The sequence below is a fragment of the Oncorhynchus nerka genome, linkage group LG7 (assembly GCF_034236695.1).
Source record: "Oncorhynchus nerka isolate Pitt River linkage group LG7, Oner_Uvic_2.0, whole genome shotgun sequence".
Taxonomy (NCBI): Eukaryota; Metazoa; Chordata; class Actinopteri; order Salmoniformes; family Salmonidae; genus Oncorhynchus; species Oncorhynchus nerka.
This window is the reverse complement of record NC_088402.1, coordinates 34,418,258-34,443,504: the sequence shown is the minus strand read 5'-3', so window position 1 is coordinate 34,443,504 and position 25,247 is coordinate 34,418,258. Positions and strand designations below refer to the sequence as shown.

The 25,247-nt window shown below is 42.7% G+C and overlaps 1 protein-coding gene across 3 annotated transcripts in view; it reads right to left on the bottom strand.

Moving 5' to 3' along the window:
• LOC115131504 (rho guanine nucleotide exchange factor 2-like) overlaps positions 1-25,247 on the bottom strand; it is a 65,418-nt gene that overhangs the window by 14,303 nt on the left and 25,868 nt on the right. Inside the window, exons 2-16 of one of the 3 annotated variants that reach the window (XM_029663274.2) lie at positions 20,424-20,479; positions 10,542-10,704; positions 8,721-8,788; positions 8,427-8,490; positions 7,984-8,116; positions 6,014-6,123; positions 5,530-5,673; positions 4,964-5,214; positions 4,497-4,622; positions 3,622-3,739; positions 3,259-3,335; positions 1,926-2,097; positions 1,619-1,695; positions 1,262-1,434; positions 917-984 (exon numbers count right to left, since the gene is read on the bottom strand). In XM_029663274.2, coding sequence (XP_029519134.2) covers positions 917-984; positions 1,262-1,434; positions 1,619-1,695; positions 1,926-2,097; positions 3,259-3,335; positions 3,622-3,739; positions 4,497-4,622; positions 4,964-5,214; positions 5,530-5,673; positions 6,014-6,123; positions 7,984-8,116; positions 8,427-8,490; positions 8,721-8,788; positions 10,542-10,686 — 1,726 coding nt within the window. In that variant the 5' untranslated portion in view covers positions 10,687-10,704; positions 20,424-20,479. Of the gene's footprint in view, positions 1-916; positions 985-1,261; positions 1,435-1,618; positions 1,696-1,925; positions 2,098-3,258; positions 3,336-3,621; positions 3,740-4,496; positions 4,623-4,963; positions 5,215-5,529; positions 5,674-6,013; positions 6,124-7,983; positions 8,117-8,426; positions 8,491-8,720; positions 8,789-10,541; positions 10,705-14,640; positions 14,960-20,423; positions 20,480-25,247 lie in introns of those variants that run through there. The other 2 variants (XM_029663273.2, XM_029663271.2) reach the window with 2 other exon arrangements.

Here is a 25,247-nt window from a genome sequence, read left to right as displayed (position 1 = left end):
CTGTCGATGTGGATGGGGGTGTGCTCTCTCTTCGGTCTCCTGTGGTCCACATTCAGCTCCTTCTGGGATTTTTTATTTTACATTGAGGGAGAGGTTATTTTCCTCATCATCATTTTTGGTAATCAGGCCTACCACGGGATAATTTTCTTCAGATTTCCTGCGGCCTCAGGATATGTGGTTTCCAGTTTGCTCAAAGTCCTGTATAGCTCCTTGAGTGCCACCGTGGTGTCGGCTTGAGGGGGGATATAAACGGCCATGACAAAAAACATCAAAATCGGCATTTGATGGAGAGGTTTTCCAGATGGGGAGAACAAAAGGTTTTAATTTTTTATACGTGGCCACAATCACACCATGAGTTATTAATCATGAAACATACACGTCCACCTTTGCTTTTCCCGGAGAGTTCTTTCTTCCTGTCCGCACGATATACGGAGAAGCAAAACAGACTGTGTGGACGGAGAAGGTGTAGCTGGGGAGAGCCATATCTCTGGAAGACAAATTATGTTACAATCTCGTGTCCTTCTGGAAGGAGATCCTCACCCTGAGCTCGTCTACCTTATTGTCCAGAGACGGTATATTAGCAAGTAATATATTCGGAAGCAGTGGGTGGTTTGTCCTTCTACTGACTAGAACGACAGCTCTCCTTCGGCGGCATCTTTTTGGTAAATCACCCGGGATGAATGGAGCTGCTTTGTGTAACCCAAACAAAGGGTTCGGGTCTGGGAAGTCAAATTTGTGGTTTCTTGTTGGTTATAGGAAATTATACCATAATAAAATAAGAAATAATACAAAAAGCGAAATAATGCTAAGTTGGATCTAGTAATAGGGCTGCCGTGTCTGTCCGCGTAATCTTGCCATCTCTACATTACATATTGATCTGTATAAGTGTGTGTGTGTGTGTGTGTTCATTGCTGACCTTTCAGTCGTCTCAGAAGGGCCTTGTCTTCAGTCTCTATGAGCGGGAACTCTTCCCTGGAAGGACAACTGTAGAGACATAAGAGACATGAGTGGTGTGTGTGTGTGTATATGAGTGATGTGTGTGTGTGTGTGTGTGTATATGAGTGATGTGTGTGTATATGAGTGGTGTGTGTGTATATGAGTGGTGTGTGTGTATATGAGTGGTGTGTGTGTATATGAGTGGTGTGTGTGTATGAGTGGTGTGTGTGTATGAGTGGTGTGTGTGTATGAGTGGTGTGTGTATATGAGTGGTCTGTCTGTCAGACCACTCATACCACACCACTCATATTCTGTCTGTCTGTACCTCCTGACAGTGTGTTGTATGAGGCGTATCCAGGTGTTCTTGTCATCTTTCGAGGCAGCATGGACCTCATACATCTCCGGAGGAGAGGAGTCACTGATGAGGAAGAGCCCTCGCTCCTGATTGGCTATCTCCCTAATCATGAGGTTCTGCAGGGAGAGGACTGGAGACTTTTCCTGCAAAGAGGGAGAGGGAGAGAGGAAAGAAAGGAGAGCTGCTATATTCCCTGACGTCCCCATACGGTATATTAAATTGTGATAAAACAAGTCTCTATATACACACACACACACGTGTTTTTGTTTGTCATTGTGTGAGTAAGAGTGAGAGAGTGTAAGCGCGCGTGTGTGTGTTTGTACTTACTAGACAAGGGAAGATGAACCTCTGGTCTTTCTCCTGTAGGAACACTAGGATGTCTGTCATCAGCAGGACCTGCACATCTAAACACACACGCATGCACACGCACACAAAATAGAAACCTCCTTTAAAACATGGTTAAACAACATGTTTTGGGGATAGTTCCATCACCTACAAACCTCCGTGACAAATTAAGATAATGGAGGCTGGTTTCCATGTGTTTGATACTGTTAATACATCCATTCCACTCAAGCCATTACAAATAGCCTGTCCTCAGCCACACATACAGACCCTTCAACACACACACACACACCTTTGAGCCTGGACCCAGGGTTTTTCCAGAGCAGCATTCCCTCATGGATGAGTCTCCTGCGGAGCAACTCTCCTCCTCTGAACAGGCCACCGTCCCTCACCTTGGCCTCGGCGCGAGGGTCCAGCCTGGCCCGGATCTCCTGCAGCCTCTGGGTCCGCTCAAGCTCCATCACCTGGACAGCAGGGTCATGTTCATTAGGCACTTCATGGAAGCAAATGGACTGAAACAGGGAGGGACTACCTGGACTTGTCCAATGAGAATCATCCATTTACATGCCCTAATGCAGTGGTTCCCAAACTGTGGCGGGTGCGAGGGGTCGGCAGGGGAGGGTTCCCTCCCTCCATAAAATGTAATAATATACACTATATATATATACACAAAAGTATGTGGCCACCCCATCAAATTAGTATATTCAGCTATTTCAGCATGTCAGTTTGTCAAATTTCTGCCCTGCTACAGCTGTCCTGGTCAACTGTAAGTGCTGTTATTTTGAAGTGGAAACAGCTAGGAGCAACAACGGCTCAGCCGCGAAGTGGTAGGCCACACAAGCTCACAGAACGGGACAGCCGAGTTCTGAATAACGTCAGCACAAGAACTGTTCTGTGCGAGCTTCATGAAATGGGTTTCCATAGCCGAGCAGCCGCACACAAGCCTAAGATCACCATGTGCAATGCCAAGTTTCGGCTGGAGTGGTGTAAAGCAGTGGAAACGCGTTCTCTGGATTGATTAATCACACTTCATCACCTGGCAGTCCGAAGGACGAATCTGGGTATGGCGGATGCCAGGAGAATGCTACCTGCCCCAATGTATAGTGTCAACTGTAAAGTTTGGTGGAGAATAAATAATGGTCTGGGGCTGTTTTTCATGGTTTGGGCTAGGCCCCTTAGTTCCAGTGAAGGGAAATCTTAACACTTTTCTTTGCACCCCAAAAAATGTGTAGAAATGCTGGAAAAAAGTTTTAAACCTGCAAAATTCTCTCCACCAACAAGAGGGGTGTGAACAGTTTGTGTCATGAACAGTGCTTGTGCCCATAGAAATAGACATGGTGCAGGATGTTCCCCAATGCTGGAAGGGCCCCCCCCAAGAGGAACCCCTGCCCTAATGAACACAAACCTGGTTCACAATAGTGTCAGTGTGCAATGTATTTTCTGCACAATGTAATTGCCACTTTCTTATGGACATAGTAAAAGGACGGGTTTATAGATAGTGTGGCAAGTCAAAATGGCATCCTTTAATTTAATCTGACTAACAGGTGTTAGTTCATGTCAGAATTGATCTCAGTAATAACCTGAGTAAATCAAACTATAAATGGATTAATAGAGGAGGAAAGCACCTGCTGGTCCACTGAGGTGAGTAGCTCCCTGATCTGAGTCAGAGACTGGGCCAGACAGGAGGCCTCCTCCTCATTGTCTGGTTAAGGGAGCGAGAAAGAGAGAGGGTTATAAGGGGGTTAGACATTATTAGTAGTGCTGTTTTTTTTTTACCGTGCTCAGTCATTGCCTTTAAACCCTGTGCTTTTAGTTAGTTCTGAGGAAGCTCGTCTCATGATATAAAAAGCTGGCATAGTTTGGCTATATTTTTGATAGCCCACGTTATATTTAGCTTCCCCCAACAATATATTGAATTCTAATGTGAGCATAACTTATCACCCTCGTCCCTGGTTCCATTTGCTTTATTCACGGGGTCTTGTTCTCACCCTTGGTGTTGTCAAGGATACGCTGGATGAGTACGGGGTACTTGGTGATACGCTGAGTGACCAACAGGATGCACTCCTGGACGCCATGGCGACGCAACAGGTGACCCCGACACACCCGCTGAATAGAGAGCGGGAAAGAGAGATTAAAGATGAGACAGAAGGGAGAGAAAGTGAGAGGGAAAGATAGAGTTAGTGTGAAAGAGAGCGCGAGAAAGTGAGAGGGAAAGATAGAGTTAGTGTGAAAGAGAGCGCGAGAGAGTGAGAGTTAGTGTGAAAGAGAGCGCGAGAGAATGAGAGGGAAAGATGGAGTGAAACAGCAGGAGAAAGGAAGACATGAATATGAACAAGACAAAAAGAGGTGAGGAAAAACAGGAAAAGCGGCAAACAGAAAGATCGATGGAAAACAACATATGTGTTTTGTAACGCAATCAAGAGCAAATCATTTTTTTTCACCGGAATTCTGGAGATATCAATTGATTTGAATGACACACCCTCAAAACTAGCTTGAAGAGCTTTAAATCTAAATAGGAGATAAAACATACCATTTACAATAGAAAAAGTGCGTGCACACGAACATTTCCATTGGCATATTGTTCTTTCTCTGTGCCCCCTCTCTCACTCTGCTAAGGAATATGAAACTACCAAATAGCATGATCATCACAAGTAAGACTTCAGTAGTGGTGACATTTTTTTTTACATAAACACAAAAGCTTTCCCTCGGTCTCAGTTGTTCACTCTATCCCCATCTCAATTCAATGTTTTTATTGACATGAAATACATTCTGTGAATATTGCAAAAACATTCAAAAAAAGTTTCAGAAGTTTAAAAAAATGTCAAAGTCACATCTCTTGTTTCTCTCTCTCCCTCGGTCTTACCCGTATGAAGTACTGGAACCGCTTGTCTCTGGCCAGCAGCTCCTTGTAGAGCTTGACAGCCTTCAGGTGGCGGCTGCAGAACTCAGCGTAGGTCTTCCTCATCTCGTCAGCACACTGGCCCGAGAACTGAGAGAAACAATCCGTCAATCAAATCAAATCTACTTAAAGTACCCTGGCCTAGACCCCAAAGACCAATCAAAAGCAGAGTGGCTAAGATAAACTCCCTAGAAGGAAGAAACCTCGAGAGGAACCAGGGGAGGACCATACTCCTCTGTTTGTACAGTGTAGTTAAGGTTACGTATGACAATAAAAGCCAGATAGTTTCTCAGGTTTTGAAAAGAATGAATGATCCACTACGATGGTAAATGTATAGATCACATATTTTATTTTGTAATTATTCTTAACCTTTATTTAACTAGGCAAGTCAGTTACATAAGGCAGTGGGTATAATTCCCATGTCTTTCTACCTGTTCCAGTAGCACATCTCCCAGCTGTTGGATAGTGAAGTTGTAGGTGCTGCCAGGCTGTAGGCTGTGGTTGCGCCGGGTGAGCAGCTGTGCCAGGAAGCGGGCATGTATGGCGGTGAGACGGTCGAGGCAGGGGAAGATGGCGTGCACCACACCCGGCTCAAGCTGCACCTCCTCCAGCATGCCCTGGCGGAACACCCTCTCCATGATGCGCAGCGTCCGCACATGGTGCAGCTCTGTCTGGATCAACTCTGAGGAAGACAGAAACGCAAAAAAAGAGTCGATCATGTAACATGTAAGATCTGGCGAAAGAACATTCATATTTTGCTCTGTTCATAACCTGCCAGAAACACGTAGAACACACATGACAGTTTGGGAGGAAGCACAGGGTCAGCTGCACCCCTGGAGCTATGTCGGAGTTAGGTACCTTGCTCAAGGGCACAACAGTAGTTGATTGTGGCCATCTGAAAGAAGTAGCACCCTCCAGTTTCCACTTTTTCATTGCCCAGCCCATGGCTTTTTCACCACAAAGGGAAAGAAGTTCAAGTGCATGTCACTGCTCTCACCATAGATGACGTCCTGCCGCTTGATGATGTCTTTGCGATGCGTCTGCAGGTAGCCCGAGTCCACCGCCATGCTCCATGAGTCCGCCTCAAAATCCCGCCCCTCAATCTCCATTTCCTCCAGCATGGAGGTGTAGTACTCTTCCCCTGAGAGAGGAAAACATTCATCCAGTGTAAATAACAAATGGACAAAAACAGACCATCAATGCCTCAAATGTTCACAGTTCTAAAGTTGCTCCTAACAATCTATCGTTTTTTCTTATCACTTTCAAGGTAGACATGGACATGACAGTTGCCAATATCCATTTTAGGTTCTTACGCCGAATCCCTGAGGCTTTCCCTACATAACGGATGCAACCTTGTCCCAGACACAAAGACTTGCATAAGCTACACAATCTGTGCGCCTAGACTTAAGATCAATAGCAAATACAGAGCACAAATAGCCCACATTCAATCCCAGGAAGGCACAACCATATCACTGTCTTACCCTCATCGTTGAGTGACTCCATGGACATGGCTCTGTTCCTGAAGTTGAGCGAGTCTGTGGACTGGGACAGGATCCTGCGCAGCCCCAAGGGAGAGTCATCATTCAGGTTCCTATGTAGAGGCAAGGACGAGGACACACACACACACACACACACACACACACACACACACACACACGGACAAAAACACACACATATATACACATGCACCAAGAAACATGTATAATATACACATGCAGGTACAGTATACACACACAGAAACCATCGACATAAATATGTATGAGCACACAGAAAATACAAAACAAAAACGGTGATATAGATACAAATCACACAGACGAAATACACGCACGCGCACGCACACCCATCCATGCATTGGGATACACAGAGACACACATGTTTACAGTGGTACAAATTCACAAAACACACCAATGTACGAGCCACTGTGAATATTATCATTCATGCTTATGTCCTGAGACACACACACACATACAGATGAGGCACATGTCATGTGTAGATAAACATGTTAGTTCACACATTCAGTAGACTGGAATCTGCCACTGCTCCTCTATCACCAACTGCTGACAGTTATTATACATGTCTGAACCGTGTAAGATCAAACCAAAACTGATAAAACCCCACACACAAACACACTTTGGAAAGTATTCCGACCTCTCGACTTTTTCCACATTTTGTTACGTTAAATCCTTATTCTAAAATTGATAATAATTTGTTTCCCCCCTCATAAATCTACACACAACACCCCACAATGACAGTTTAGATTATTTTGCAAATGTGTATTTAAAAAAATAACTGAAATAGAATATTTACATGAGTATTCAGACCCTTCACTCTGTACTTTGTTGAAGCACCTTTGCCAGCGATTATAGCCTCAAGTCTTCCTGCGTATGACGCTACAAGCTTGGCATACCTGTATTTGGGGAGTTTCTCCCATTCGTTTTGAAGATCCTCTCAAACTCTGTCAGGTTGGATGGGGAGCGTCGCTGCACAGCTATTTTCAGGTTTCTCCAGAGACGTTCGGGCTCTGGCTGGGACATTCATTGACTTGTCCCAAAGCCACTCCTGCATTGTGTCTTGGCTTGTAATGTGTCTTTCACTAAGGAGTGGCTTCCATAAAAGGCCTGATTGGTGGAGTGCGGCAGAGATGGTTGTCCTTCTGGAAGGTTTTCCCATCTGCACAGAGGAACTCTGGATCTCTGGCAGAGTGACCATGGGGTTCTTGGTCACTTCCCTGGCCCAGGCCCTTCTCCCCAGTTTGGCCAGGTGGCCAGCTCTAAGAAGAGTCTTGATGGTTCCAAACTTTTTCCATTTAAGAATGATGGAGGCCACTGTGTTCTTTGGTACTCTTCCCCAGATCTGTGCCTAGACACTATCCTTTCTCGGAGCTCTACGGACAATTCCTTCAACCTCGTTGCTTGGTTTTTGCTCTGACATACACCGTCAACTGTGGGACCTTACATAGACAGGTGTGTACCTTTCCAAATCATGTCCAGTCAATTGAATATACCACAGGTGGGCTCCAATCAAGTTGTAGAAACATCTCAAGGATGATCAAAGGAAATAGGATGCACCAGAGCTCAATTTCTTGTCTCATAGCAAAGGGTCTGAATACTTTTTGCAAACATTTCTAAAAACCTCTTTTTGCTTTGTCATTATGGAGTATTGTGTATAGATTAATGAGAAAAAAAGAATCCATTTTAGAATAAGGCTGTAAGGCAACAAAATGTGGAAAAAGGAAGGCGTCTGAATACTTTCCGAATGCACTGTAACACACACACACACACACACACACAGTGTGTGGGACTTTCAATTCTACTATGAAAAGTGTATATGTGGCAGACATATAGGCATGATGTCACTACTAATGTCAATGACAAGATTGCCTGAGGTTTCTCTCGTACCCTCGCCCTTCTTTTTCTGTTTTGGCCAATGAGCAGGTGGCGGCGGGGCTCACCCTGTAATGTTATTAGTGGAGACGCTCTTGGAGAGGGAAAGACCGGAGCGTCCACGGCGCGAGCCCAGCAGGGATTGGCGGAGGTTGTCAGAGTGGTAGATGGCTGAGCTGGGGCGTTCCCTCATCATGGGGGCTAACAAGGAGTAGATATAGGAGGAGGGGGGGAAGAGGAGTAGGAGGAAGATGGGAAGGAAGAAGAGGGAAGAGAAATATAGTGGAATAATGGAAAAGGAAAACTAAGTGGAAAAGGAGTCTCCACAGATGCAATTAAGGGGTTTAAAAGTGAAACCATAGCAACTCATGCTCAATTGCAAAACTGACATTGTTATTACATTCTAGTCCAATAGTGAAAAATAATTTTCACTTCTCGTATGTAATAAAGAAATCGAAATGTGTAGCGTGTGTGCCTATGTGCGCACGTTTGTGTGTTTGCATGTACTCACTTTTGGTACGAAGGGTCACGTTCTGCAAAGCTGAGTTATTCCTCATGAGAGCCATCTTCTGTTGCTGTGGTTACAGAATACAGTTCAATATCATATACCACGGCACTTATCATTATATACTTGTATATGTAGTAGAAAAAGGTTGCAATATACAGATAGCATATTAAAAGGCATATATCCATATGAATTCATTAATGTGTATTTCTTGTGCAATTCCCATAATTTTGTGTGTCATGGAAAGGCACCAGTCTAATGTTTAAATTATATATTTACTCAGTATTTATCATCTCTTACCCTCTGTTTCATTTTGGCACAGTTGGGCAACGTGTCTCGACAGCGGTTGTGTATGGTGACACTACAAGCTGTGAGAAAAAGAAACACACAAGACTCACTCAACTATTTTCTCTCTCTCCTCTCACTCTCAATGTCCCCCTATATAGATATTTTGTCCCTCATTCTGTTCCTCTGTTTTTTGTCATATCGAATATGGAGACACTGAATATATGGTGAGCATCTCCCCCCTGCCTTGGTTGTGGCCATTGTTTCAAATAACTTTGACTTTCTGTACAGGGTTTGTGAACCGGAAGTAAGGGTTTAGGTAACTGCTGGAGGGGAGGAGACCCAGGGGTGTTTTGGAACCCTCTAACCCAGTTCCACTGCCCCTCCACCGCCCACCCTTAACTGACCTAAATCTGGACATACACACTGAAAAAGGCAATCATGACTCCCTGTGAGATCTTTTAAAACAATATTTTGAGTGAAGACTGTTTTTGCTATTACTTGTTTGATTTGGTGCTGTGAAATCAAGCCAAACAAAGTTGAGTGTTCTAGCATCCATGATATTCAGGACATTTTTCCCAACCCCTAAATGTTACCGGAAACTCATTTCCATATTTCATAATTGAGTAATAGGAATTAGAACAACACTGTAAGACTAAAACAAAAAAAGTGACCTTTGATCTCTAACTCCCCCGCAAAATAGGAAGAACCTGCAAGGAACTGAGTTAGCGCCTGGCTATGTTAATGTGGGATATCAGAAAAGAGCTTGGTGCAGGGCCAGCACAGGTTGCACAGTTCTGACACAACACCGGGACTATTATCTGAACAGGGGAATGCAGTCCTGACACTTCACAGGGTATGTTTGTTATCTGTGACCAACCCTCTGTCTGGAAAACTGCATCAGGTTTGGTTGAGAAAGACAATGAAGAAATGCTAGCCAGCAGAAAAAGTGAAGTAGGGGAGGTGCACCGGCTGACAGCATAACAGGAAAGGGAGTGTGTGTGTGTGTGACATGAGCATGACTGTGTCTATATTTGTGCGTGAAATGTTTTGCCTGTGCGCATGACTGACACCGTGGCAGGTTTTGCGTAAATTCATGTATATTTGTGTGTGAGCTGTGTGGCAAAATGTATTCCTGGAATTGACATATTTCAAAAATAAATACTAAGCATAAGACCCAAACCAAATGTATCCCAGCACAATCTATTGTAAGTTAAATCAAATGTAATGAAAACACATTGGGCTGAAGCTCTTCTAGGCCAATTTGGTTGTGATGACAGTGGAGAGGTGTTTTTGAGTGGGTGTGAAGCTCCCCATCTCCAACTCTCACCCATTATCTGACTGCATGTAGATCAATGTCCATAATCAAACTATTTTAACGGAATTGATCGTCACATTGTAGTTTATTACTGTGTTGTAGCTTGTTTGGAGTGTTAACCGGTTTAACAGAACGTTAAACAGGTCGATTTGGTTGGAAAGGAATGCTATAGATTGTTCCCTTTGGTTGTGCCCCGATATTCTGCCACTATAGAGTGATGTGACAATGTATGTCCTGATAAATGATGATGCATTATTTGAAAGCATCTTAGGGTTTTAGAGATACAGGGTATGGTTTGTTTTTGAGGTGCTTTTGTGGTTTGCTGAGGTACTCTTTTTGTGTAGCTGAGGCCTGAATCTGAAGGATGTGGTGGGTAGGCAAGACTTACTTGGTCAGTTAAGGGACACTATAGAGGGGTGCTGTGTGTGTGTGTGTGTGTGTGTGTGTGTGTGTGTGTGTGTGTGTGTGGTAGTAGTTTAATTAGTAGTGGTAGTAGCATTAGCATTAGTAGTACTCACTGGGGCAGCTGAGGGCCTCCTTGGCAGTGATGCTCTTGTTGCATGCTGAACAGAGGGTGGTCCCCGACACGGTGAGGGAGGTGAAGAGGTGCCCATTGCTGTAGCGCGCCTCCCTGTCCCGTGCCTCTTTCTCCCTCTCCCTCATGCGTTCTTTCTCCTTATTCTGGAAGGAAATTACAAAAGAGGAGAGAAGCAGAATGCACTGATTACATACAATGGCACAGTTGACATGAGGTGGACAGGTCAGAGCCTTTTGTCTGTTGTCATCCAGCAAAGGAAGTAGACAGGGAAGGCTTCCTCTTTTGTGGCTAAAATTGGGCAGGGTGAACTGTTGCTAGGTCAACAGCTGCAAAAGAGGGACATCACGAGACTTGATTCCCTGTGTATTAGATCAGTATGTATGGGTATGTCTCAAAACCAAATGTCACTGTGAAAGAGCATTTACAAGACCGGTCAGAACTTTCTGACAGCGATGACCAGCAGAGGATGTTAATGTGAGAGAGAGAAAGATAGATGACTCCAGCATGTTACACAACATAGGCCTATAATGAAACAATAGACGTGGGTCTTCATTTTCACGGTTTTCTCCACCTTCTTACTCACTACCTCCCACTCGCTCTTCCTTCTGTCTCTTTTCTCGTTTGGAGGTTGCTATTGAAAAGAAATTTGGAGGATGCCTTGTGACCGTCACAATAAAAAAGGAACCCACGGTAGCCAGAATGACTGTACAACATTCTATAAAATCAAACACTCTGTAGTTTTCTATTATAATAATATTTCCATGTGGTAAATGTCTAGACAATGACCGTCATGGTGTTTTCCACCATCTCATAGCCCACACAGCACTAACACACCTGAGAAATTGTCTGGTTGACAAAACGAGACTTAATGAATAGATTATTTGTCACATCAGGTTGAATTGTGTGTTAGGGCTTGGCCAGAACAAAAATGTGAGTTGAGGGGCAGGATTGGAGAAACACTGCTCTGAATCCATCCAGAGACTACTTCTACAGTTTCGTTTTTTATTTATATAGGTTTCTCTCATTGAGAGAAATGTCTTTTGCAAGAGTGACCCGTTCAAAATAGCAGCAGTCGGCATAGTGATGTTCAAAAGTTAACATTTACCAATACTACCTTTACATTTTAGCATCATCACCTCAGACTTTGATATGCTGGAACAGGTCTTCGAAACCTCTACATCTGCATTGTCCCTAATTGCTGGTCAATGTTCGTGCACTTGTTTAAGGTCAAATGTTATTTTGATGCAGCTATGCAAAGCACTAACATTTTTACAGGAAGACAACAAGAACTATACCAACGAAGTTTAGAATGAGTCATTTCTGATGCGTCAGAGGCAAGAGCACACTTCCCCTCTCCCTTTTTGCACGCTCCTCTTCTCTCAATGTACAGCCTAGTGCTGTAGAATTGGCTTAGGTGCTAATGTGAGCAATACATCAGGGAGTGAAAAAATAGATGGTGTGTGATGGAGACAGGCAGCTATAGTTGTCCTCCCTATAAACACTGTTTTAGCCGAAGTTAGTTTGTGCTCTCATTAAAAGGTGTCAGGAGCAGAACACTGAGAAAGACATGAGATTACGGACGGAGTCTATAGGGGTGATTCATTTTATTCTCTTCCACCTGCTTACTTCACTGAGTCACTGATAAACACACAATGTATGTTTCACACCTCTATGTGTGCGTTTCCTAGAATATCCATGTGTCCTGTGTGTTGGTATGTGCGGTGACATAAAATACGTGTGTGCATGTATGTGTGTGCTTATCCTCCAGGTTAGGGACTGATCTGTAATTGCTGTGTGGATTGAGGTGGCCCTGTAACCTGGTTTCTTTCCTCTGGAGGGATGCTGGAGCAAAGCAAAGCCCGAGGTGGATTTAAGTTTAGTCTCCCTGAACGACAAAAAGATAACGAGGAGTCAGTCTAATATTGTCCAGAGTGTGTGTATATATGTGTATATGTGTGGTGTGTAGTGTATGTGAGAGTGTGGCGGTCTCTGGATCAGGTTCTGATGTGACATTTTCATTATACCTTCAACCTGACACACAGCTCTGTAACGCACCAGGTCATTGCGCTCTACGGGAAGTCATATGCTCCATCTCTGTCTCACACACACGCACCATCTTTCTCCATCCATCCCTCTCTTTCTCACTCACTCGCTCCTTCCCTCTCACTTTATTTCTAACTCTTGAGCATTGTCCTTCGCCCTCGGCCCTCTCGTTTGAACACATTGCCGCCTACAGTTTCCCCTGTGTGCTATAGATTGCAATAGCTCCCTCCCACCTGTACTGTAGGAAGTATTCCTATTTCATTTGGTTAAGTTCAACACAACCACCGACCATACATACCGGTAGCAATACCAATTAAAATAATAAAATACGGAATCACAGTGACGATGGTGGTTTATACTCTGGTCACTATTTTATCAGGGTTCGAATTACAAGGGTGTAGGAGTGCTAGGGACTATCAAAGCAAATAAGAGCCCGTAAAGGCTTTAAAACATCAACAGCAGGGGTTGTAATAAGTGTTTCAGTAAAAATATTGACTTTGATATACTAGGGCAGTGTTTCTCAACCTTTATTAGGGACCGACCTGGGTTCAGACGGTATTTGTTTTTCCCCCAAATACATAAATCGCTTGACCTCGCCTGGTGCAAAGAAACCAAAAGAATACTCCCAAAAGTGCAAACCCCACCCATATGGCACTCCAAGCAGGCTCTGTAAAACACAAAAGTATTTAAGAGAAAACAAATACTATTTAAACTCAGGTCTGATTAGTGTAACAGAGTTGATGTGTAATTTGAACTGAGGATACCAGCAAAATTACTGGAAGCATAGGTGTGTCCTGAATTTGAGTTGACCATGCAAGCCTCTAACTGTCCAGTTTGAGGTAGTGTATGAGTGCCCAATAGATTTGGTGGCACTGACCCCAATACTATGTTCAATAAATATGCAAAAGGAATACACAGGCATACATGTGCGCACATACACCCCAATGTAGGAAAGTGATGTTTATATGGCGCTGGCAAGCCAAGGTTCTCTGCCATCCACTGTGCCTGAGAAAACAGATGATATCACACCAACAGAGTGGCATTTCTATGGCAACCGTTGCTATAGTCAAACACACACTGAGCACAAATGCATGTAGTCCTCCCTTACACACAAGATCACTACATTAACAAAACTAAGGGCACATTCAGTCCTCACTCCCTGAAACCAGCACACACACACACACACACACACACACACACATGCATACATAATTCGATACTGATATTGCATAGAGGATCTCGATCAAATCAAACATGCAGCCATAGACCAGCGCTGTCCAGGAGAGCAGAATTACTCATTGAATCAGTACCTGCTGTATCAGTCGAATAGGATAGGAAGGCAAAATGGTACACACAACATGTCATATTTTAATATTGCATGCTTGCATGATAAGAGCATGATGCACTGTTGTTGTAACCTGCTATGTATGGTGTATAACATCCATAAATCATTCTGAACAAACTAACAAATACTGTACAGAAGGATGCTTCTTCCAATCAGAAAGATTACGTGAAACAAAAATGGCAAAACTTCCCAACATAAGTTATTTTAATCGTGCCTGATAGGCTGTATAAATATATCCTAAAAACAGCCAAATGTAAACTGTTACTCCTAGTGACCATGTTTGCTTTCTAGTATGTGGTAACACTTCTGGGTGCCGATGCGCAAAATAATGGCGCCTAGGGAATCATGACCAAACAGAAAAAGGTGATGAACAGTATACGTTTCCAGCATACCCAGACCAGTTCTCATCATACAGGCACATCATTGGAAAGCGCGTCGCTTGCTTTTATAAAGCATCTCCATATTGCGCAAACTTCCTGAAAAATTGCCTACGTGCTTCTGCAATGATGATCGCAATCTAAACGTTATTATAACCAAATGTAAGATAATGTCTCCAATTCTAAAATGACGTACTTTTAAAGTTGTATTAGTTGTAAGTACAGATGCTCTCGAACAAAGTGGTTGTTGCGCATTTCACTTTTCTTGTCAGAAGTTTGTCAGTAATAGTAAGCCTCCAAATTCATCTACTCACCCGTAAACTAATCTCTCTCATTCTCTCTTGTCGAATTTTTGACAGATCCGCGACTCTGGACATGGTGAGAATCAGATCCCTTCCTCTCCAGTATGATATAAATCCTTATAAAGGCTTAACGCTTGTAGCTGTCAAGCAGGTACTTCAAATATCCGCCTGTTTTGTTCTTCCCTGAGAGGTTAACGCTAAAGTAGTTATATGATTATATGACCAGGGTAAATTGACTGTGTAATAACCAAACTATTACGCCTTTACAAAATAGCGCGTTCAACTTCTCCAACGGTTCGGTCTCTGATGCTGCGTAAGAGGAGACTTTCTCATACAGGAAATTCGGTCGTTTTTTTGCACTTCAGATGATCCACCATCACGCCTACTGGAGGAGGTTTCATAGTTTCAGAACCAGCCTCTCCTTCTCTCAATTCTGTTCTACCACTCAATGCGCTATGCTAACACAGAGAAAAAAAATGGAAGGAAGTAAATCAAGAAAACTTTTGAGCTCTTTCTGGTACCATGAAGATTGGGGGAGAGGTCACTAAATGTAAAAAAAAAAAAAAACACACGCACACACACACACCATGCTAGATAAATGGACAAGCACAGGCTAATAATATTCCATAAATACCAGAAATCAAATATTCACAAATATGTTGAAATAAGATGACTGCAACTTCACATGTAATAGCGGAGAAATGCATTACCAATTTACACCGAGGGGACCACTTCCAATGATGACATAATCAATACCTTGTCAATTCACATGGACATGTTATATGAGCTGTAAATGCATTGTTGATAACAATCTCATATTAAATTGCATGTTTTGATCATGTCATTCTCATTTAAACATTTTCTATGGAGGAAAGTGGGCAGAAAATAGCAGCATAAACGTTGAAGCTGTAAGAAATGTAAAGTGGGTGGGGTGAGTGGTTGCCAAAATCTAGGGACATTTTGAGGAGAGGCTAATGGTTACAGTCTCCTGGCAACGCTGCCTCAACATCGGTTGCCAACTCTATATGCCTGGATTGTGTTTATTCAAATGGAAGAAAACAGACTGAAACAGGGAGGGAGTACCTGGACTTGCCCAATAAGAAATATTGCATTTGGTTTGAAAACATTTTCCGTTGCATGACATAATGAACACAACCCAGCGCTCATATGGTTGGAGGAAATATAATTTGTTTATAGTTCAAACTGGGCTTGAGTAGCTATTAGCTAACACCCAACAAACAAAGGGAGTATTGGACTGACTAGCACTACTTGTCATGAAGTCCTTTGACACAATAGCACAATTTGTTTGAGAAGTGTTTTTAAAATGACAAATAAGGCTATTGGTGAATCGGGACTTCAGTTGTTATAGCTTTTATACAGTACCTTTCAAAAGGAGAGGAAGCACTTCCCTCTTTCGGTTCTCTCAACTGTATCCATCTCATGGCATCTCTCCATTCTCTCAGCTCTTTAAATTTAACTGTACCCCTCTGTCCATCTCTCCCCCAATCACTCTCCTGGCTAATGATCAATATATCAGCCCATTAGAAGGGTGGCAGTTAAAGAGGACAGATTGTGTGGAAGCCCGCCCACAACACAGCAGTTTCAGCACTGACTTACTTATTTCCCATAAGATTCACGACTATGTTCATACTAAGCCGTATGCAGAACTTTAGCACAATCATGACTAGGTCGGTTGCCGGGGGGAAAAAGTACAGGCTTTGTTGCCGACAATAGCTTTCAGATATAAAGAAAAGTCGGCAATAGTTGGTGGAAAAACGTATTGGTTTGAAAGGTGTATTTGACTCCCTCACACAGTCGCTCTCTACCTTTCTCCTACCCGCTCTCTATCAGATTCCCATCCCAGTGTGCAAAATTTGGCACATGATATCTTAATGACAATTTTCTGGTTGGAAACTGGTTTTGTGATTGAGAAGACCATCTGGTTACAAATAAGTACAGATGTATTTTTGATGATTAGATGAAGATGTGATACTTTGGTCAGGATTTTTTTTAAAGGAGTTAGCTGGATGTCCAATGGGTAGTGGACCATTCTTGATAAACACGGGAAACTTAAGTGTGAAAACCCCAGCAGCGTTGCAGTTCTTGACACAAACCGGTGAGCCTGGCACCTAGTACCATACCCCGTTCAAAGTCACTTAAATATTTTGTCCTGCCCATTCACCCTCTGAATGGTACACAAACAAAAAAACATATGTCATAAGAAACTAGCTCCCTGGTATACAGAAAATACCCGAGCACTGAAGCAAGCTTCCAGAAAATTGGAACGGAATTGGAGCAACACCAAACTGGAAGTCTTCAGACTAGCTTGGAAAGACAGTACCGTGCAGTATCGAAGAGCCCTCGCCACTGCTCGATCATCCTATTTTCCAACTTAATTGAGGAGAATAAGAACAATCCAAAATTCATTTTTGATAGTGTCGCAAAGCTAACTAAAAAGCAGCATTCCCCAAGAGAGGATGTCTTTCACTTCAGCAGTGATAAATTCACAAATATCTTTAATGAAAGATCATGATCATTAGAAAGCAAATTACGGACTCCATCTTTAAATCTGCGTATTTCTCCAAAGCTCAGTTGTCCTGAGTCTGCACAACACTGCCTGGACCTAGGATCAAGGGAGACACTCAAGTGTTTAATAAACAGCCCCCTATCCACCGGATGTGTACCAAACTCACTAAAAGTGGCAGTAATAAAGCCTCTTGAAAAAGCCTAACCTTGACCCAGAAAATATTTTTTTAAACGAATCGGCCTATATTGAATCTACCAATTCTCTCAAAACATTTTTAAAAAGCTGCCTTCCTGAAGACAAACAATGTATACGAACCACTTCAGTCTGGTTTTAGACCCCATCATAGCACTGAGACTGTACGTGTGAAGGTGGTAAATTACCTTTTAATGGCGTCAGACCGAGGCTCTGCATCTGTCCTCGTGCTCCTAGACCTTAGTGCTACTTTTGATACCATCAATCGCCACATTCTATTGGCGAGATTGGAAACCAAAATTGGTCTACACGGACAAGTTCTGGCCTGGTTTAAATCTTATCTGTCAGAAAGATATCAGTTTGTCTCTGTGGATGGTTTGTCTTCCGACAAATCAACTGTACATTTCGGTGTTCAAGGTTCCATTTTAGGACCACTATTGTTTTCACTATATATTTGACCTCTTTGTGATGTCATTCGGAAACATAATGTTAACTTTCACTGCTATGCGGACAATACAGAGCTGTACATTTCAATGAAACATGGTGAATCCCCAAAATTGCCCTCCCTGGAAGCCTGTGTTTCAGACATAAGGAAGTGGATGGCGGCAAATGTTTTACTTTTAAACTTGGAGTTCTAGGTCCCAAGAAACAAAGAGATCTTCTGTTGGATCTGACAATTTATCTTGATGGTTGTACAGTCATCTCAAATAAAACTGAAGGACCTCGGCATCACTCTGGACCCTGATCTTTTTTGACGAACATATCAAGAATATTTCCAGGACAGCTTTTTTCCATCTTTGTAATGTTGCAAAAATCAGGAAATCTCTGTCCAAAAATGATACAGAAAAATTAATCCATGCTTTTGTCACTTCAAGATTAGACTACTGCAATGCTCTACTTTCCGGCTACCCGGATAAAGCACTAAATAAACTTCAGGTTAGTGCTAAAGACGGCTACTAGAATCTTGACTAGAACCAAAAACTGTGATCATATTACTCCAGTGCTAGCCTCTCTACACTAGCTTCCTGGGTTTTTTGTGTGTGTGTTTTTTTTAACCTTTATTTAACTAGGCAAGTCCGTTAAGATCAAATTCCTATTTTCAATGACGGCCTAGGAACAGTGGGTTAACTGCCTGTTCAGGGGCCTTGTCAGCTCGGGGATTTGAACTTGCAACTTTCCGGTTACTAGTCCAACGCTCTAACCACTAGGCCACGGTTTTAAGGTTTTACTGCGAACCTACAAAGCTTTACACGGGCTTGCTCCTACCCTTCTTTCCAATTTGGTCCTGCTGTACATACCTACATGTATGCTACTGTCACAAGACGCAGGCCTCCTTACTGTCCCCATAATTTCTAAGCAAACAGCTGGAGGCCGCGCTTTCTCCTATAGAGCTCCAATTTATGGAATGCTCTGCCTACCCATGTGAGAGACGCAGACACGGCCTTGACCTTTAAGTCTTTATTGAAGACTCAGCTCTTCAGTAGGTCCTATGATTGAGTGTAGTCTGGCCCAGGGGTGTGAAGGTGAACGGAAAGGCACTGGAGGGTTTGTGCCGTGGGGGAGATCTTCATGGGCTGTACTCGGCTTTGTCTCAGGGTAGTAGGTTGGTGGTTGAAGATATCCCTCTCGTGGTGTGGGGGCTGTGCTTTGGCAAAGTGGGTGGGGTTATATCCTGCCCGTTTGGCCCTGTCCGGGGGTATCGTCGGAGGTCTACCTGGCCTGATGACTCCTTGTTGTCCCGAGTCCACCTGGTCATGCTGCTGCTCCAGTTTCAACTGTTTTGCTTGCGGCTATGGAACCCTGACCTGTTCATGTGCTACCTTGTCCCGGACCTGCTGTTTTGGACCCGCTCTTTCTACCACACCTGCTGTCTCCAACTCTGAATGGTTGGCTTTGAAAAGACAACAGACATTTACTCCTGGAGGTGCTGACCTGTTGCACCCTCTACAACCACTGTGATTATTATTATCTGACCCTGATGGTCATCTATGAACGTTAGAAAATCTTGGCCATGTACTGTTATAATCGCCAACCCCCACAGCCAGAAGAGGACTGGCCACCCCTCAGAGCCTGGTTCTGTAAATTTCATCCTAGGTTCCGACCTTTCTAGGGAGTTTTTCCTAGCCACCGTGCTTCTACATCTGCATTGCTTGCTGTTTGGGGTTTTAGGCTGGGTTTCTGTACAGCACTTTGTGAGATCGGCTGATGTAAAAAGGGCTTTATAAGAAAAATGTTATTGATTTGATTGACATTCACAATCCGTCTCAATTGTCTTAAGGCTTAACAATTCTTAAACTTGTCTCCTCCCCTTCACCTACACTGATTGAAATGGATTTAACAATTGACATCAATAAGAGATCATAGCTTTCACCTGGATTCACCTGGTCAGTCTGTTACGGAAAGAACAGATATTCTTAACATGTTGTATACTCAGTGCATGTCAGCCTCTTGAAGGACGTAGGGATTGAACGCCAGTCTTCGGGGTTATACACATACGTGTCAAGAGACGGGAGCATTACCACTCACCCATGGGCTCTATACTGTCGTCTTTTAAAAAGGCTTCATCTTAGGGAGTCTGCGTGGGAGGGAAAGAGTCCTCTTGATTTTGAAGGACATGTTAATGGGTGGTGGCAGACACTGACAGAGTGACACGTTTGACTGGGCTGCCTTTATTAGTCCTCTCCCTCCACAGCTCTGGTGAATTTTGGTCGGCATGAAACCAAAGCGTTGCTGTGGGTTACCACTCCGCTGCAGAGCCAGACCGCTTTGTGGAGAATTGTGTGTGCCTGTGTGCGTGCGTGTCGGTGTGACTGTGTGAAAACCAATGCAAGTATGTGTGTGTATTTTGAGTCAGCAGCGCGTAGGCGTCTCCATGGACAGATATGCTCCTGCTCCAGTGAGATAATGACCAGGTGCTGGGAGACTTTACCCACAAACCCTGTATTCAGCCCAGCACAGGGAGACCAGGACAAAATAACCACATAGGTGTGTTTGTTTTAATGTGTTTCATAGTGTGATAATGTAGCAACAGCAGAGAGCAATGTTATTCTGAGTAGCTTGTTTGAATTATACTTACATTTGTTCTCTGTTGCAATCCAGAAATATGGCAGAACAGAGGATAGGAGAAGGAGGCTACAGGAGAGAGGAGGGGGCAGAGGGGTGGATGACTGTACCTACAAAACATCTGCTTGAGTGGATGGTGCACTGACTCACTCTATGACACACACATTGTCAAATACCCACACATCGCATACTCACCTATAGTGAATTCATACACAATACTTTTCCTCTGTCAAACACACAGATGTATGGACACACACACACACACACACACACACACACACACACTGCCTTCAGAAATTATTCACACCCTTTGACTTTTTCTACATTTTGTTGTGTTACAGCCTGAATTTGTGTCACTGGCCTACACACAATTACGGCAAGCCTAAATAAGTCCAGGAGTAAAAATGTGCTTAACAGGTGGATGGACTATAAGTGTTTAACATGATTGTTGAATGTCTACCTCATCTCTGTACCCCACACATACAATTATCTGTAATGTCCCTCAGTCGAGCAATGAATTGGGCTCCTGAGTGGCACAGCGGGCTAAGGCACTGCATCTCAGTGCTAGATGCGTCACTACAGACAAATCCAGGCTGTTAAAAATGTATTTCACTAATGATTTATTTTACCTTTATTTAACTCGGCAAGTCAGTTAAGAACAAATTCTTGTTTTTAATGACGGCCTAGGAACAGTGGGTTAACTGCCTGTTCGGGGGCAGAACGACAGATTTGTACCTTGTCAGCTCGGAGGTTTGAACTTGCAACCTTCCAGTTACTAGTCCAACGCTCTAACCACTAGGCTACCCTGCCGCCCAATTAGAGGCCTTAATACATCAATCAAGTCCAAGGGAGGTGCAAAAACCTGCAGACACTCAGCACTCTGTGGAACGAGTTTGACAAGCTTCTTGGAGGAAAACCTGGTTTTGTCAACTGGGAGACAAATTCACCAAAATAACAGTTGCTTACCAAGACAACATTAAATGTTCCTGAGTGGCCTAGTTTTGACACAATCTGCTTGAAAACCTATGGCAAGAGTTGAAAATTGATTTCTAACAATGAACAACCAACCTGACAGAGCTTAAAGAATTGTTTAAATAATAATTTACAAATATTGTACAATCCAGGTGTGCAAAGCTTTACCCAGAAAGACCCCCCCCCCCCCCCCTCTTTTACACTGCTGCTACTCTCTGTTATTATCTATGCATACGTCACTTTAATAACTCTACCCACATGTGTATATTACCTCAATTACCTTGACTAACCGGTGCCCCCACACATTGACTCTGTACCCTCTGTATATAGCCTCGCTATTGTTATTTTACTGCTCCTCTTTAATTATTTGTTACTTTATTTATTTTCTTTAGGTATTCTTCTTAAAACTGCATTGTTAGTTAAGGGCTTGTAAGTAAGCATTTCACTGTAAGGTCTAAACATGTTGTATTCGGTGCAAGTGACAAATAAAATTTGATTTAATCGCTGCCAAACATGTATTGACTCAAGGGTGTCAATACTTATGTAAATTAGATAACTGTACTGGCATTATGCAGTACTGTGTGTAGATGGGTGTGAAAATAAAAAATGAATTCAGGCTGTAACAAATTTTGGGGGGGAATAAGTCAAGGGGTATGAATACTTTGAGGGCACTATGTATGCACACGCACACACACTTGTGCATGGACACATGCGAAGATTTTTAAAAAACACTCAAGCCCTAACAAATGTTGTACAGATGTGTGTTACTTGTACAAAGCACACATGCATGAATGCACACACACATTAAAACGGTTCTCCAAAACCAGTCAGGCAAGTATCACAATTTGACTTCAAACGAGGCGGCAGGGTAGCCTAGTGGTTAGAGCGTTGGACTAGTAACCGGAAGTTTGCAAGTTCAAACCCCTGAGCTGACAAGGTCGTCGTTCTGCCCCTGAACAGCCAGTTAACCCACTGTTCCTAGGCCGTCATTGAAAATAAGAATTTGTTCTTGCCTAGTTAAATAAAAGGTCAAATAAAATAAATAAAAAAATTAGCTGACACTCAATTGCATAATCAGTGGCTTGTAATCATTAGCATGTTCCAGATGTTGGCTTGCGCTTAAAACAAAAACACACACATACCCTATAAAAGCTAGCAGATCTATACACCCTGTGTATAAAGCTACCAATGCTTTTCAGATACTTTTCATTAAATGGCTACTGCTGTACTAAAGTGGGTATGATTATGAAGTGTTAGGGGACTACAGGAAAGACTGGGTTGTGTTTATTGGCACCAAACCGAGGATGGATTACCTGGACCAGGTCCAATAAGAAACACAAATGTTGGTTTTCAAACGGTTTAAAAATTGCTTTTACTCAAATACTGTACTGCAACTGAGGGAATGGGAAACTAGGGTAAGCGTGGCAAATAGTTATTATTTATTTGACTGACTGATCCATGGGTATTCGTCTTGAAGCAAAATATATGTAGTGCTTATAAAGACTTCATGAATGTTCTATAAGGCCTTTATTAGTTGACTTTCATGGAACCTCCAGGTCCCTGTTAGGTGTTTCTGCCACAACTGCCACTTGGAGGATTAACTGAAGTGGAGGTCAGAGGTGACTAAGTTTAATGTAGAAGTCTTCCTGAATCAGAGACCAGAGGCTGTCCTTTGAAACAGATTGTGACTTTTATTGATAATAACCTATACAACCTGGCCAGAATGTCACAAAAAAATGTCATAAGGAAGTCATCGCAACTAGTTTCAACTGCTTTTTATAGCCTACAACTTAGTTTTAACTTGAAATGATCTAGGCCGGCTAATTGGAGCATGCTTACAGGACACTCCTCTGTTGTTTCAGTGTATTTAATGAAAATCTGTGAGGCAGGTTTAATTTCAGTTTAAGTCTGGTTTGTAGCTTTCCCCCACTAAGGGAGCAGACAGATGCCGGAGTAAAACATTAAGGCTTTACGGTTCTCTTCAAAACCCATATCAATAGACATCAGGAATTCCTGAAAAGAGTTGAAGCAGTTGAAAATACTGTACAAACACATTCAATTACTGTGCAAAACATTGCAACATTAAATGCACTTACATTCACACTTGCACATTGTGAACTTCTATTTACATTCCTTCATAATACTATGTCAAAACACAAGGGCTGACCCCATTTAGATGACTGGTTGATTTTTTGGTCGACCAAGATTTTTTTTTAGTCTAGCAGTCACAAATATAATATTTTTATTGTTCATGGCACACGAGACACCGTCTGATTTACACCCGTCTCAGTGGACTAACTCATCGAGGAGGCCGCAGGGATGCCAAGGTCCAAGAAGGATGGGAGTGTGGCGAAGCTGCACAAGGCACTTCCCTCTCCAGAATGCGCTCTCTCCTGCCATTTCGTGCACATTCATTGTTTCATAACTTCTTGTTTGCTCTTTGATTGTTAGTGTCTATCAATTCCCCATTACATTACAATGTTTGTTTGGTTACGGTATTATCTGATAATGCATTCAATATATTATTACAGTCGTTTACCGTTCTCATTGTCAGAGTGGACAGGTTTTTTGCAGAGCTAACAACCTATGCTACACTTGTGAGAAATAAGTTTTGGTTTATTTCATTCCATTTACGAGTTTTGTCAATGTCTTTTGTTTGGAGCGCTTCTATCAAATGTTAAGGACGCGCACCTGAATACGTATATAGGAAGTAGGCCTAGGCTACCTGGCCTGCACACAAATGTAGACCTATAAAATGTGCCCATTTGGGGATGTCTGATAGTATTTCTGATCGTCTTAACTCACCACCTCCAATGAACTGTGGAGCTAGTCAAAAGTAGATTTTTCTTCTCCTCAAACTAAGTAAACAAAGTCTGTTTTTAGAATCCATTGAGAATTACAAAAGTTTGATGTATCAGGCTGGACACAGTTGATACAATGTTTCAAGTTCGTTGCAGACAGGCCTTGCATAGCCAATATGATTTATAGGACATTTATTTTTAAATCAGAAAATGTTCTACCTGCAGGCTGCAATGTTTCTATTTGTTGGCTTTATGTAGGCTATTTTTACATAGTTGGCAATTAAAATGTAAGATTTTTATCATTTTTATTTAGATAGAATTTAGAACCACGACAGTGATTTTTACATAAAGACTATTATAAATTAAATTAAAACTGAAAACTGCTCAACGAAAATGTGTACATGGAAATCATAACTGGCATGCAGATCAGTAGAAAATTGGCACTCCAAATGGAAAAGGTTGCCGAACCATGGTGTAGCCTATTAGTAGCAACTTCAGGAGCATAAGGGCAGAATCTGCAAAGGCCAGCAGTGGGAGGAGGGGGGTCTGGAACAGTTATATTTCTTCTGGTTAGGCCATCTAGATCTCAGGCTCACTCTTGAGTATTTTGTGTGTCTTAATTATTTAATCAAACAGCGTGCTTAAGCATCAGACAAGATCAGTACACAGAGGTTTTTTTTGGGGGGGGGGGGGACAGCCCTAACACACACCACACCAAATATGTCCCGCCCCATTTAATTATCTACTTTTCTATCACAAGCTTGTGTTGAAGTCATGTCTCAGTACTCAGCTGATCAGGCCCCTGATTCCTAACCTAAATTTTAGATGTCAGAATCTGTAAGAAAGATACCAGTCTTAAACATACACAGGCTGTTTGGTCGACTGGTTTGACCAGGTCTTTTACATATAATCATGTTACACAGAATCAGCCTTGAAGACAGGGCACACCTGCTGTAGCCTGTAACCATGCATTCTGGGTAAGCAGACTTATGATAACTAGGCATGTCAGACAGAAACCAGCCTGTAAAAGATAAATCACAACTGTTCATTGGATCACCATTGGC